This window comes from Centropristis striata, chromosome 13 (assembly GCF_030273125.1).
Source record: "Centropristis striata isolate RG_2023a ecotype Rhode Island chromosome 13, C.striata_1.0, whole genome shotgun sequence".
Lineage (NCBI taxonomy): Eukaryota > Metazoa > Chordata > Actinopteri > Perciformes > Serranidae > Centropristis > Centropristis striata.
The window spans coordinates 19,878,251-19,891,573 of NC_081529.1; the positions used below are offsets into that span (position 1 = coordinate 19,878,251).

Sequence of the window (13,323 nt, forward strand, 5' to 3'; positions counted from 1 at the left end):
GCCCAGTAAAACTGGTCCGGTCCCGGCCCAGACTTGGTTGAACATTATCGATCCAATCCAAAGGTGTGTGCGACGTAAAAATGGTTCTTTTCTAACCACAAACTTTCGTCTTTAGTATTTGTTGCGCTTTAGAGGGTGTTTTCCCTTCGGTCTCTTATCTGCACAGACACACTCGGGTGTGAACAGGGTTCGTAGAGTAAGCGATGGCATGTTTTTAAATGTAGGAAAAAGCCAATAATTAATCCATGTGTATCCCAAAAGTACCTCACTGTCGAGTGATTTCACTACCTCACCCGGAAACGTTAACCATAATTCTGAGTCTATTCCAGTGCCTTGAATACACTGACTGTTCCCCAGTCTCTCAGCAATGTAAAGTTCTCATCACAGCACCAATCGGGTAGGTTCAGATCTGCACTGAAGGGCTTCTTAGTGCATCAAAAATCTATATATTATATACACTGACAACTCTGTTCATTTCTTATTTTGGACATTGCAACAGACTTGTAACCATTGTATTCATGGCAACACCAACGGACTGTTTCAGAGTGTATAAAAATACAAATTAAAGTGTACTCGGTCTTGATTGTCATGGAGTGGATGCATAACATTTATTTGTGCTGTTCAGCCCTCTCCGTCTCTCTGTAATTTGTAGTGTCTAATAAAATCCCAGTTCTTTTAAGCCATGTCTCATTTCTCTTTTATTAATGACACAAATCATCACTGTAGTTCAAACCTGCATGATTCTGCAGCAGCAAATTTCTGAAACTTGTATGGAAAAGTATTCAAATTTGCAACAGATCTACTTTAATCATTAATTTCAGATATTTCCTCATGTAAATTTTGCACACTTCTTCATGCATTTGATTAGGTTTTATCTAACTTCTGCAAATACAAATATGCATCTGCAAAAAATAAGATATGGTGGTTTGGGATTTGGGGTTACATTCTTGGTCAGATTTAGTCATAATTTGATCAGATATTTACCTCTCTTATGGCTGCTTTGCGTTGAAATAAAATCTTTAAAAGGCGTTCTGTAGAAGTACATGTTTATACTATTATTAACATTTATTTGTGTTTACATTAACAGTTCAAACCTGCATGATTCTGCAGCAGCAACTGCTGAAACTTGCATTGAAAAGTATGCAAATTTGGCAACAAGTGTAGTTTGATCATTTATATCATCCTGTAAGTTTTGCAAATTTTGTGCATTTGATTAGGTTTAATCTAACTTAAAAAAAAAAAAAAAAAAAATTAAGCTATTGTGGTTTTAAGAAAGCAACATTTTGATACTTATTTATTCAAAACCTGGGTAATAATTTATCTGTAGTATTGAAAGGTTATGACTGAGTTTCAAAAACAGACAAATACTGAACTTTGCGATTCAATTTTTCGTCAGATTTATTCATAATTTGTCAATAACAGATTTAGGCAAATCTTTAAAAATAGTTCCGTAGAAGTACTTTTATACTATTATTAAAATTCATTTGTGTTTACAGTAACAGTTCAAACCTGCATGTGTCTGCAGCATCAACTACTGAAACTTGCATTGAAAAGTTCAAATTAGACAAGTCAAGTTTAATCATTAATTTCAGATATTTACTTTTTACAAACTTCTTTCATGCATTTGATTAGGTTTTATCTAAAAAAAATAAAAATAAAAGCAGTTTATTCAAAACCTGGGTAATAATTTAATTTTGGCAAAACTTTACAGTTTTGTATAAGTACATGTTTATATTGAATATATCAAGTATTGAAAAATGTATTGTTTTGGTATTTGTACCAAACCTCAAGCTTCATATGAGCATATTTATAGGCAAAAAGCATCAAATTCAGACTAAAAAAGGGCAGAAAGTTGGCGTTGAACGTACGGTCAGATTCTTAGTTTTGTATTCCTTTTTTTTTTTTTACCAATTAAAAGGTTACACAAACCTTCAAGATAATTAAGTGGGGGTTCTCTGCAGCAGCCATAGTGTGTATGGACAAAAACACGCCTCGTATGTTTAAAATATTGTATTAATTATAAAATCCTGCCACAAAAGGTACTCAAAGGAAGCCTTTTTTTGTGCCTGCAGGAGATTAATTACAGCCTGCTTTCCTACAACAATGCAAACAGAATGTGAAAGGAATCCTCACACGTGGAGCTTTTATCATGTTTTATTGTCACATTAGAAAGGTGATATTCAGTATAGTGGAGGAGCATTCATGTATATGCAGCACCATTAACAGCCAACAGAGAAACGGAACAATAAGCAGTTTTTTCCCCCTGCAAAGGCCAGGATCATGTCATGGACAGAACAAAGAGCAGAATATACAAACGTTACAAAACACAGTGGTTCAGGACAATTGCTTTTTTTTTTTCCAACAAGAGCCACAGTTAAGAAATACGCAATCATTCAGCTCTGCACGTCACTAAGAGGAAAAGCAACACAGAGGTCGTGTTAGGAATCTGGAGCCATTAAGCAAATTTACAAAACATGAACATGAGGTTTCTCCACTGATCAAACCCGCTTCAGAAAGGAAACCCACCGAGAAAGAACCAGTGGAAATGTAATACTGGACTACAGTACAAAGGTCGTGCATACACACACACACTATTCGCACACTGTTCACATTAATAAGAAAGTGGAAAAAATCCTCTCATATTACCTGAACTGATTTTCTCTCATCATTTGGCTCATTTATCACAAAATCCCACCTCACCTGTCTGTGTGTGTCCGGTGTGTGTGTTGCCTAAACACACCCTGAAATGCAGTTCATCCCCTTGTTACAGCAGCCCACCAGGAGGGGGTGCTACATACTTACAGGACAAACTGTGGATCCCTGAAAAACTGAGGACTCCATTTGGATACTGGTCAGAAAAAAATCATGCATTGGTCAGAAGAGTGTGAATGTTGATGATGCAAATCACTGTAAAATGCACCTGCAGAGCACAACTTTAAACACCTCAAATCTGTGTTAACTACTGAAGAGGGCTGGGTATAAACCCTGAAACACTTTTTGGTGAAAAGTTGGCATCAAATATCAGGTCAAATTAAACTCTTTAGCTCCTGATTTAAATCACATTTTACCCAAAAATGAATTTGCTGTTGCAGAGTTCTTGGTTAGACAACATTTGAAATCTTTGGTTACTTTCTTTCAGAACAGTTCTTTATATTTCTCAAAAGTAAAGCCTGAAAAAAAGATGATTTGGTATTGATACTGAATCTCCAAATGATACCCAGCCCTGCTGCTGACTCTTAGCACCTCACTTAATGTCCCCACAGTGCTCAAATCACCAGCTGAAATAAAATAAAATCTCCAACATGGAATGTGACTCACTTCAAGCGATACAAAACTATCAAATTTCTCATGAATGTGCCAAGGTTCACTGTAAAAAGTCAAAATTAACCTCCCTTGCTGTTAGGGTTTGGTTTTTTTTGGACTTTTAAGTTGTACAAAACTGCTTTGAAAGTAGCTTTTGTTCATCAGGGAGAAGCTGAAAAATCTGTTCTCCACATTAGAAAACAGTAAACAATTCACGGTCAGTGTTTTCGTAAACTTTTTACGGCTGTCGTTGCAGCTTCAGTGGACAGTTTTAGGGAGTCGGTGCACTCAGACGCACACACGGGGGGGAGGAGGAAGGAGAACTGAACCAGCGTCCAGCCCCGGCTGTGGTCACGACTGCAGGAGGGTGTCTGCGCTGGGGGCCTTATAGAGGTATTTCCAAATGGCGTAGTAGTGCACGGCTGCAGCTAGAGCCACGAACACGTGCCAGATGGCGTGGGCAAAGGGGATGATGCCATCGCTTTTGAAGAAGAACACGCCGAGGCAGTAGATGAGTCCGCCGCAGGCCAGCTCCTGAAGGCCCTCTGTGTTGCTCTGCAGGAGGTACGAAACAAAGGAACAGAAATACAAAGTGTTATATAACAAAAACAACTCTCCAGCTGTCTCGAGTGCGTACTTGGTATAAAAATACATTTTTATTGCTGTGCTGACAAGAAGTGCAAGGTTTTACAGAACAGAAAATTGAGATCTGAAGCAGAACAAAATGTAAAAACAAGAACAAATCTAATCTAATTTTGAATTGGCAGTAGAATTTAAGGATTTTATTCATCACATGTACAACAAAGCACATGATGTCAGATCAATTTGTGTTGATAAATGCCAAACGAGAAGTGTTTTAAGGCTGCTATAACTCTGCAACCACAAGAGAGCAGCAAAAATAAACAGATGCACAATCACAAAATTTGTTCTAGATTTTAGTGTCACAATATGCTGCAAAAACTAAGACAGGTGCATGCTTAGATCCCTTTCTAATATGAATAACAATAAGTTTATTAACAAAACTGATGAATTAAACTAATCCTCCCTTTGCTGCAAGCTCTCTAAAACACTTTGAATGTTGTTTCAACCAGAAGAGGAAGTAACATTTCTAAACCCCTCCACCCTGCTGGTTGGAACAAGTGACATGTGAGTGATTCAGCACATGCAAATAAACCGTGTGTGACTGTAAATATATTAATAAATATTAACATTACCATTGATGTCACGACTGATGCAGGGAAAAAACCCATTGTCAAGTAGAAGGCCAGCTCAACAACTTTATACCTGCAGAGACAAACACATCACATTCACTGACACGGTCAAAGGCATGCAAATCTCAGGCATGAGCATTTTGTATGCATGAAAAATATCTGCTTAATAATTCTATCAGAAGAGAAATAGATTTTTTTCACATTTTCCTGGCAGTGTCAGAGGTTAACACTGTTGACGACATCATGCACATGGCGACACCCAGTAACTGCTTACTATTGTGACTGAACACCAACAATGAAACAAAGCGCTTATTAAAGTTGCCAAGCCTGTCTTAAAATTCCCATTGATTAAGAGCTATGCTAAACATTACTTCAAGTTGCCAGATCATACCAGTGTTTTTACTAGTTTCTTATTTGTATTTTCTCTGTTAATATTTCTAAAGCTTTAAAGCTCAATTTCTTTATGCAATTTCACCCATGAGTGTCCACAAAAGTGTAGACGTTAATACCATCAACTATACATCTTGTATTACAACACATTCCACATGCTATGCATTCTATATTTTATTCAGCATATTCTGTACATTACGCTATGCATTAATATGCATGTGGAGAATGGTTGAAAATATGGTTAAGTAATTTGTATAATATGGACTTTACCTCTACTTTTTCTCTAATTTCATTCCTTTTGGGGTTTTTTCTTGGTTATAGGCCTGCAACTTTCATTTTTTATGATGGATTAACCTGTTGATTTTGATCTATAAAAAGTTCAGAAAATAGTCAAAAATGACCAATATTCCTAGACCCATAGATGCTCAGTTCACAACTTAAAAAAAGCCGCAAAAATTCACATTTGAGAAGCTAAAAACATAGAATTTTTGGCAATTTAACTACTACTACTTGTTACCAAAATGTAAAAATCAACAGAAATTTTGTATGAAATATGTTTTATTGAGGTGTCTGATGAAACACCATTTCTTCCATAACTACCAGATATCACACACAATCAGTCACCACATTAAATGAACTCACTTTTCATGATAGTTGAAGACATAAACGGTTCCAGCAGCAGCCATGAACCACACAAACCAGCGCATGTGTGCTGCTAGTGGGCCCAGCTCACGCAGATTCAACCTGAGGAGAAACAAGAAAAACTATTATCAGGCCTTTCTTTAGAACTCCACTCCCTCTGAGAGCATTCTGTCCTCTGTGTGTCACTCACCAAGGTGTGTAGGAGGCAGCAATGAAGAAATAGATAACCACTCTGTCACACATGTGGAAACAGTGTTCCATGGATCTGAAACAAACAAACAGGTGACTGTTTTACTCCAGGTCACAGGTGTGAAAAGCAGAGACATAATTTGCCATGTTTTTACAGGGAAAACCCCACAGGAATGTTTCCATAGAAGAGTGAATGTAATATTAGCTCTTTGACCTGGCATTGTAAGAAAAGCACAGGTGTCTTCAGTCAGACTGGGAAACAATTCTTTATTGTTTTTGTTCAAATAGTTCCTGATTAAAACAGAACATCTGCCAGTTTTGGACTGTATTTTATTACATTTTTGTATGCCTGTCGCCGTTAGCGGCAGTTAGCTCTGTAGCAGTACAGCGTGTATGTGCTGCTGCTGCAGGAGGTGTTCACTAACCGACCTCTGTTTGTTTACAACAAGCACCGACATTCTGTGCACAGTTAGCAATGTCGTTAATTCACAATCACTATATTTATGATAAGCGGAGACTCTGCAAGCCATACTGCTTTTTGTCCCGCTACTAGTCAAATTATATATCAAAACGTGCGGTTTGATCGGGATCGGTGTGCTATTACTTTTCTCTACGGAATACAAATTTTTTGCAACGTAAGTCGCGAAAACCTGCCCAAAATTTTGCATTGAAGTGAATGGGACGGCTGAAAAAAATGAGCGAAAAGAGCAATAATTGGAGATTTTCAAACATCTACTTCTCCGGCATAATTTCACCTAGAGACTCCATTTAAACTTTAAACAATAGACACAAGTCTTGTGTATCGGTGTATTAATCCACGTTTCGATAGGTCATATAGTTTTTTATCAATCCCTGTTCAATGACATTGAAGGTGTATGCTGTGAGTTATAAAAAAAATCGGCATCAGCCAAAATCAGAATCGGCAGGTCAGGCTTTTTAAAAATCGGTGATTGGTGATCGGCTAGAAAATTGCAATCAGTGCACCCTTAGTTTAATAACATTAAACATTATGGAATACAAAAACTTAAAATAGAAAATTAAAGATAACAGCATTTATCACAGCCAGAAACTTTAAAAACAGTAATTACTGTCAGATTCTCACATATATGAAAACATATGTGACAAATCTTAGCTTAAAAAACTTTGTCGTATTTAAGTCTTTGTTTCCATCAACCAGATGCTGTACATTAAATTATGCGCTCCTCGGCACAACTGAGAAACCATGAATGAATCAGCCGAGACAGTCACATGACAAAAATTCAGTGAACTGCAGGCTGTTTACACAGAGCAAAGAGGAGAGGACAAGAGAGGTTCAAAGAGTGGTTGTAAAAATGTGAATCTCAATGTGAAGGACAAAAACACCCTGAAACTGCTTGGCGTTCAGAGGCTTATAAAAATGATTTTCTCTAAAACTGTTGCACTAATGAAAACAGTAAAAAGTTCAATATCATGAATCTGTGATAATGGCAGTGCTTTTAAACCAAAGTGAAAACACACAGAACAAACACTGTAGGAAACAGGCAATAGGCAAAAAAAGGTTGAATTTCTCTCTTGGACAAATACAAACTTGCAGGATTTCTGCTGCGCAAATATGGCAACAAAAGAGGGAAGATAAGTATGTAAACACATGAAAATACCTTTGTCAACAGGGAGGTATTAATGTAGTGTTGGGACACTGAAATTCTACTCATAAAATTAAGAATTACAGACCAGCTGTTCTGTACATCAATGCTTTAGCTCTGGATATTAAAGGGAATGATCGTGTCCCTTGCTCTTTTGTCTGTGTCCTCATACATGTTTTTTTTTTACAACAGTTTATTCAGCTACATGTCAGTCTTGGTTCTCTGCCAACATGTTGGTTTCTCAGTGCACTCCTCCTCACCTCATGTGGCTCTTCTTCCAGGTGATGATATGAAACACAGTGGAGACCAGGAAGAGGGCACACAGGCCCATGCCGTACACCCAGGCAGTGATCCTCTCCCAGCCGTCGTCTGACAGACGATGCAGCAGCGCCATGCCCACGAAGGCCGGCACAATGAGGAGCTGCAGGGAGCATAAAACCATTCAAACAACATGCAGATATTCTACACTACTGAAATATTTTTAGAGCAGTAATGAGGCTGAATTTGAGATTAAGTCATCTACATTAAAAGATGATTAATTCAAGCCACTCACTGCATGGGTGTAGCAGTTTGCAGCATGCTCATAGCAGGTGGGCTGGTAGCGGCAGTTAGCAGAGGCCCGTCTGTTCATGAACCTGAATCACACACAAAGAAACAAAACAGTGTTTAACTTCTTATTCTGATTTTGTCCAAATCAAAACAAACTAGTTTGCGGAAATGTTGATTCAGGGCTGAGTGTCCAGACTTTGTTTTTTTAGAGCGTCAGCATGTTTTTCAATTGTTCCCACTGAAGAGAGAGGGTATGCCAATCCTTTGGTTGATGCTCATGCTAAAAAAAACATTGCCAAACAATCAGCAGAGCAAATAGACGATAAAGAATAAAGGGGCGATGGTAGTGTATCATACTATGGAAGTTCGAGTGATAATATGTTGTCAAGACATTTTTATCATCAGAAACAAAACCCAAACGCTCTGGGATGAAGCTCTCTTCTTCCCTGCCTGTGCTGTTCTGCCAGAGAAAAACACCACATGGACACACCCCACGGATGTTAACTATATTACAGTGCTGCTTAATACTCAAGCTAAAACAATTAGTAGATGGACAGAAAAATAACTGGCAACTATTTAGTTAATCGTCTCATTGTTTTAGTCATTTTCAAGCAGAAACAGTGAAACAATTCCAATTCTCTCTGATTCCAGCATCTCAAATAAGAGTATTTATTTCCTTTTTTTGATCATATATCATTGTAAACTTAATATTTCGGGGTATTTGGACTCTAGAGTGAACAAAACAAGACACTGTCATGTCATGTTTGGCTCTGAAGTTATGATGCCGACTTTAACAGACAGGTTAATCAATCACAAAAATGATCAGTAGTTGAAGCCCTACTTAACAGCATAAAGTAAATAAACTATCAAGGGTAAAAGTATTTTATACTGTGTATAACATGTAATGGACAGAGAGCAGCCAAGTCACATTAATCACAAGACAAAGATAAGAGCAAGCTTATAACAGTGTAAATAAAAAAATTCTGAAAAAGTAGATTACATGTGTTAAAGTTCAATAATATTATAAATAAGAATAGATAAAATGTACAGTATGAATGCAGTGTAAATGCCAGAGTAAATCAGAGCATTGCACAGATGAATAACTAAACTAAAAGCGACAAATCATTTTATAACTGATAAGCTTTAAAACAATGATAACCAATAACTCTGCCTTTCACTGTAACTGTTTTTGCATGCGTTTTGTCTGTGCTGTTTTGTGTTTTCTCTGTACTCTCGACATTATTGTAAAATGAGGGGTTGCTTTCAAAGATTCCTCGAGAAAATATATAAAGGACAAATGAAAATAAAGCTGGGAGCAGAGAATGAGCAGCAGTTTTCCTTGATTCAATTTCATCCATCATTTTCTGTAACACATTTTAAATTCCTTTGTTCATGTGACACAGCTTAATAACTTTAACCATCATGTAACTCCATTTGAAAGGAAAACCGGTTGATAATAATGGACATGAATGCCGAGGAAACGTTAACTAACATTACATTAATATGGGTGTGTAACATCAAGCAATCACTGCCAAAACATATTTTTAGTGAGATTTTATAGATTTCACAAACCTCTGAAAGCTGTTCACTCTCTTCATTTCAGTGCCTTATTCACCACAGGGAGCAAAGGGGAGAAAAAAAATCAGCGAACGCCAGCAAACAAAAGAGCTACAAAGCCCCAAAAGCTTTACAAAAGGAAGAATAAAACAATAAAGTGTCCTGACAAACCAAAGGAAACGGAAGGCCTAGCATTAGCTAGTCAGCTAGCGTTTTGCTACTCATTAGCTAACTTTCACTACAGCTACAAGGCACCAGCAGCATCACTCCCGCTACAAAGGCACCATTTTAGTCTTTTTCTTAAAACCATTCTGACACAAATACTGGCTCACTGTCTCTTCTTTAAGCTACAGATATCCATAAGCACCAGCGGCAGCCAGGACAAACCGAAAAAAAGCCCCCCGCTAAGCACGCAGCTCCGCCGGTCAGTGACAGGCTGCTCCCCGCTGAGCCGCTCAACTCAAAATATGATTTTCTGTTTGTGCCCCGCCGCCCAACCGGTGGTGAGATGTTGAGTGACAGCGGCGTGGGCCAATGAGAAGCGAGACGACCGGCACACTAGCCAATCAGGTGTTATTTAGGCGGGGTTTCCTCAGGAGCATTCTGGATATGTAAATATCAAAGATTGAGGATTTTTAATTTATGATTATTTATTTGTTTTACCGGAAAACATACAAATAAACATTTAGATGGATACTGTTTGGTTTCTAGTTTATTTTCTATAATACGTGTTCATCTTTTCTGTGTCTTTTAAGAAGTGATTTCTGTTTGTTTTTTCACTTTAAATAATATTTTTTTCATAATGTGTACAAGGCCAGATGGAAAAATATTGAACAAACAATGGGAAAAGGACTTTCAGTCACTGCGTTGATTGGTGATCCATTATTACACAAATACCTTACTGATCAAGATAATCCATGGATCACTAACTCATTAAAGCTTTTGACCGATGTATTAAAACAGTTAAATTAAAAAAGACATTAAAAATCTTGAAATGGTTTGCTCATGACCCACAATTTACACCAAGTCAACACGACCATAGATTCAAGGAATGGACCTCCTTAGGGCTTACAACATACTATTCACTAATAAGTAAAGGTACGTTCAGAAGTTTCCAAGATCTCAAAGATAAATTTGGTCTACAGAGCCGTGTCACGTGTTACAGAGCCGTTTTGTGTCTCAAAATGTGCCACACACGTGTCACATTTTGAGTGTAAGATATATGCAATGCAATACAGAAAAATGGAAATATTCGCATGAAAATGTAACTGTGAACCAGGAGCCTTGTTGAAGGATGTTTTATCTTTCTTCATCGGTTGTGAATCTCATATTCCTGCCACTTTTTGTCAAATCTGGTTATATTTCCCTTTTTGAAATCAAAATTATTGCCATAGATGAAATCAGTGGCTGCTGGATATTGGTAGGGACATTTCTAGGCTTTACGTACGGTTTCACAGCATGTTCTGTGAAACAAAACATGTTCTTGTTAAGCACACACACATTATGTAAGAAGTTCCTCTCTGATGGAGGATGCAGCACAAACCACACTGATTGTGTCAACAGCTTGCACTCCCGCTGAAGAGAAACTAGCCGAAGCTTTGATTCTAATTTATCTTTTAATGCAGTTAAAGCTTAACCATTTCACTGATTGTTTTTTTATTAACAGAACGACACCAACAGACTGTGTTCTGTTGCAAGCATCACACACATGGACACGTGTAAATGTGCTGGTACAGCAAGAGTTATTGTACGTCTGATGTTGCAGCAGACAAAGTGACACAGTCAGACACAGTGTCACAGCTCAGTTACATAACAGCACTGTAACTTGATCAGTGACTCTGAGATATAACAGAGGCTTTATGTAAGACCAAAGTGCGATCCTCGAGCTTAATGAAGTTCATGCAGTACACTTTGTTATTGCAAGAAGGCAACTAGAGAGCATGTTGTCTTCTACTACACATCTGCATCTTTCTTTCAGCACATAAACAGGAATAAAGTCTTACAGAGATACCTTTCATAGAGGAATGGCGTACTGGCCTGTAAATAAAGGTATCTGGGCCTTTGTGGTACACGTAACTGTACCAGTGAGAGCAGAGATCGGGATTGATCCAGACAAAGAGAGAGCTCTTTGTCTGGTTGGGTTTTTTAAAAAGGACATTAGCACCAACAGTAGGGCAATGCCAGAGGCCAAATGTCAGGGGACAGTGTCTCCTTGTTTCTGGCTCCAGTCTGCTTTTTCCCTACGCTGCTACGCTAACACCTCTAATGTGATACAGACCTGAGAGGTGCAGGTTTGGCAGCATGACACGGAGGCTCAGGAGATCTTTCTGTCCTGGCTGTAAACAACCCCCGTCAGCGTCTGACGCACTCGTCACCGAGCCTGTTTGTAGGTAGATGGTGTTTCCGTGGTGTTTAACCTGCTCTCTCACATCACACACGCAGCTGTATCACCAAACCAACTCCTGTCTCTTTATGTTCAGTTCAGAGTAAAGATTTGACTTCAAGCTGCACTTTTAGACAATATTTTAATGGTCAAATGGAGGAGTTGGGTTATAGTAGTGATTGAGGTCAGGGGACATTATTTAGGTCATGGTTAGAGTGGATTACTCTAAAGCCTGAACACATCCACCGTCCACCAACACAGGTGTTTTCACTTATTTTTGGCAGATTCTAACATTGTCTATACTATACTGAGCACAAAAAGTGCTCCACTGATTGGGTGGTCCGTAGCGTAGTGGGTTACACAGGCGCCCCATGTATAGAGGCTACAGTCCTCGCTGCTGTGGAGCCGGGTTCGAATCCGGCCTGAGCTCCCTTTACCGCATGTCCTCCCCTCTGTCACCCCCTTTCTATCTGTCTCTCACTTTCAATAAAGCATGTAAAAATGCCAAAAAAATAATCTAAAAAAAAAAAAAAAAAAGTGCTCCACTGATTCAAGATTGCATCCTAATCCTAAAGCATTTTCCATTTCCCCAGCTGGGAAGTCGTTCTTCTGACTTCGGTGTGTTAATTAGCTTTAAGTTGGGGCAACAACATGGAAGATACAGAGAAGTGTGTTGTATTTTATTACTATTTCCAGTATACAACAGGTAAGAGCAAAGGAAATGGTAATTGTTTGTTGTTGACTTTAGGGGGATTTCAAGATCAATTTCCAAGTCAGACATCAATTTGTCTGATTATTCCAGCAGAGCATGAATGCGTCTTAAACGCCCTATCTTGCAATGTTAACAAAAGTGAAAAATAATATGTTTTCCTGCCCTTAAATCCGCTCCATAATTGTTTAAGTTCTTGGCCCAAGCTACAAACTTCAACCAAGTTTTATGAAAATTCGGTCAGTATTTGTCTGTAATCCTTGCAGCATGAATATATGAAATCCTACAAAATGTGACATATGGCGTGCACTGTTTTCAACACATTATTAACACATCACATCTGCTGTGGGTACACAATGTTGCGATCTTTTACAAATCAGTTTTTAATGCTGTAAAATGGTTAGATGCCACAACCACTTCTTTAGGGTTAGGAAAAAAGAATGAGGTTAGGCCAGCATGGTTACATTGTAACTTGGGTCTCTGAGTGAAGAGACTATCTCTCCAGCTACTATGTACATATGAAATACAGTCATGGAAAAAATATTAGACCACCCATGTTTTCTCTAACTTATTGTTCATTTTAATGCCTGGCACAACTAAAGGTACATTTGTTTGGACAAATATGATAACAATAAAAAATAGCTCATACAAGTTTAATTTAAGAGCTGATATCAAGTAATTTTCCATGGTTTTCTTGATAATGAATTTGGTTATCATTATATTTGTCAAAACAAATGTACATTTAGTTGTACCAGGCATTAAAAAGAA

At 38.0% G+C, this 13,323-nt stretch overlaps 1 protein-coding gene across 1 annotated transcript; it reads right to left on the reverse strand.

The window, feature by feature from the left end:
• Positions 1 to 2,977: 2,977 nt before the first annotated feature.
• On the reverse strand, positions 2,978 to 9,915 carry mmd (monocyte to macrophage differentiation-associated). Its single transcript, XM_059348691.1, has 7 exons — positions 9,479 to 9,915; positions 7,911 to 7,992; positions 7,618 to 7,778; positions 5,737 to 5,811; positions 5,547 to 5,648; positions 4,518 to 4,587; positions 2,978 to 3,858 (listed from the first exon to the last, which is right to left on the reverse strand). The coding sequence occupies exons 1-7, from the start codon at positions 9,502 to 9,504 to the stop codon at positions 3,655 to 3,657; spliced, it is 720 nt and encodes a 239-aa protein (XP_059204674.1). The 5' UTR covers positions 9,505 to 9,915; the 3' UTR covers positions 2,978 to 3,654.
• Between the last annotated feature and the right edge of the window lie 3,408 nt (positions 9,916 to 13,323).

Coding starts and splice junctions, on each gene's coding strand:
- mmd (XM_059348691.1), bottom strand. CDS start 9,504: ATGAAGAGAGTGAACAGCTTTCAGAG. Junction 5,812..7,617: donor TGGAAGAAGAGCCACATGAG/GTGAGGAGGAGT, acceptor TGTTTGTTTCAG/ATCCATGGAACACTGTTTCC. Junction 5,649..5,736: donor GCTGCCTCCTACACACCTTG/GTGAGTGACACA, acceptor GTTTCTCCTCAG/GTTGAATCTGCGTGAGCTGG.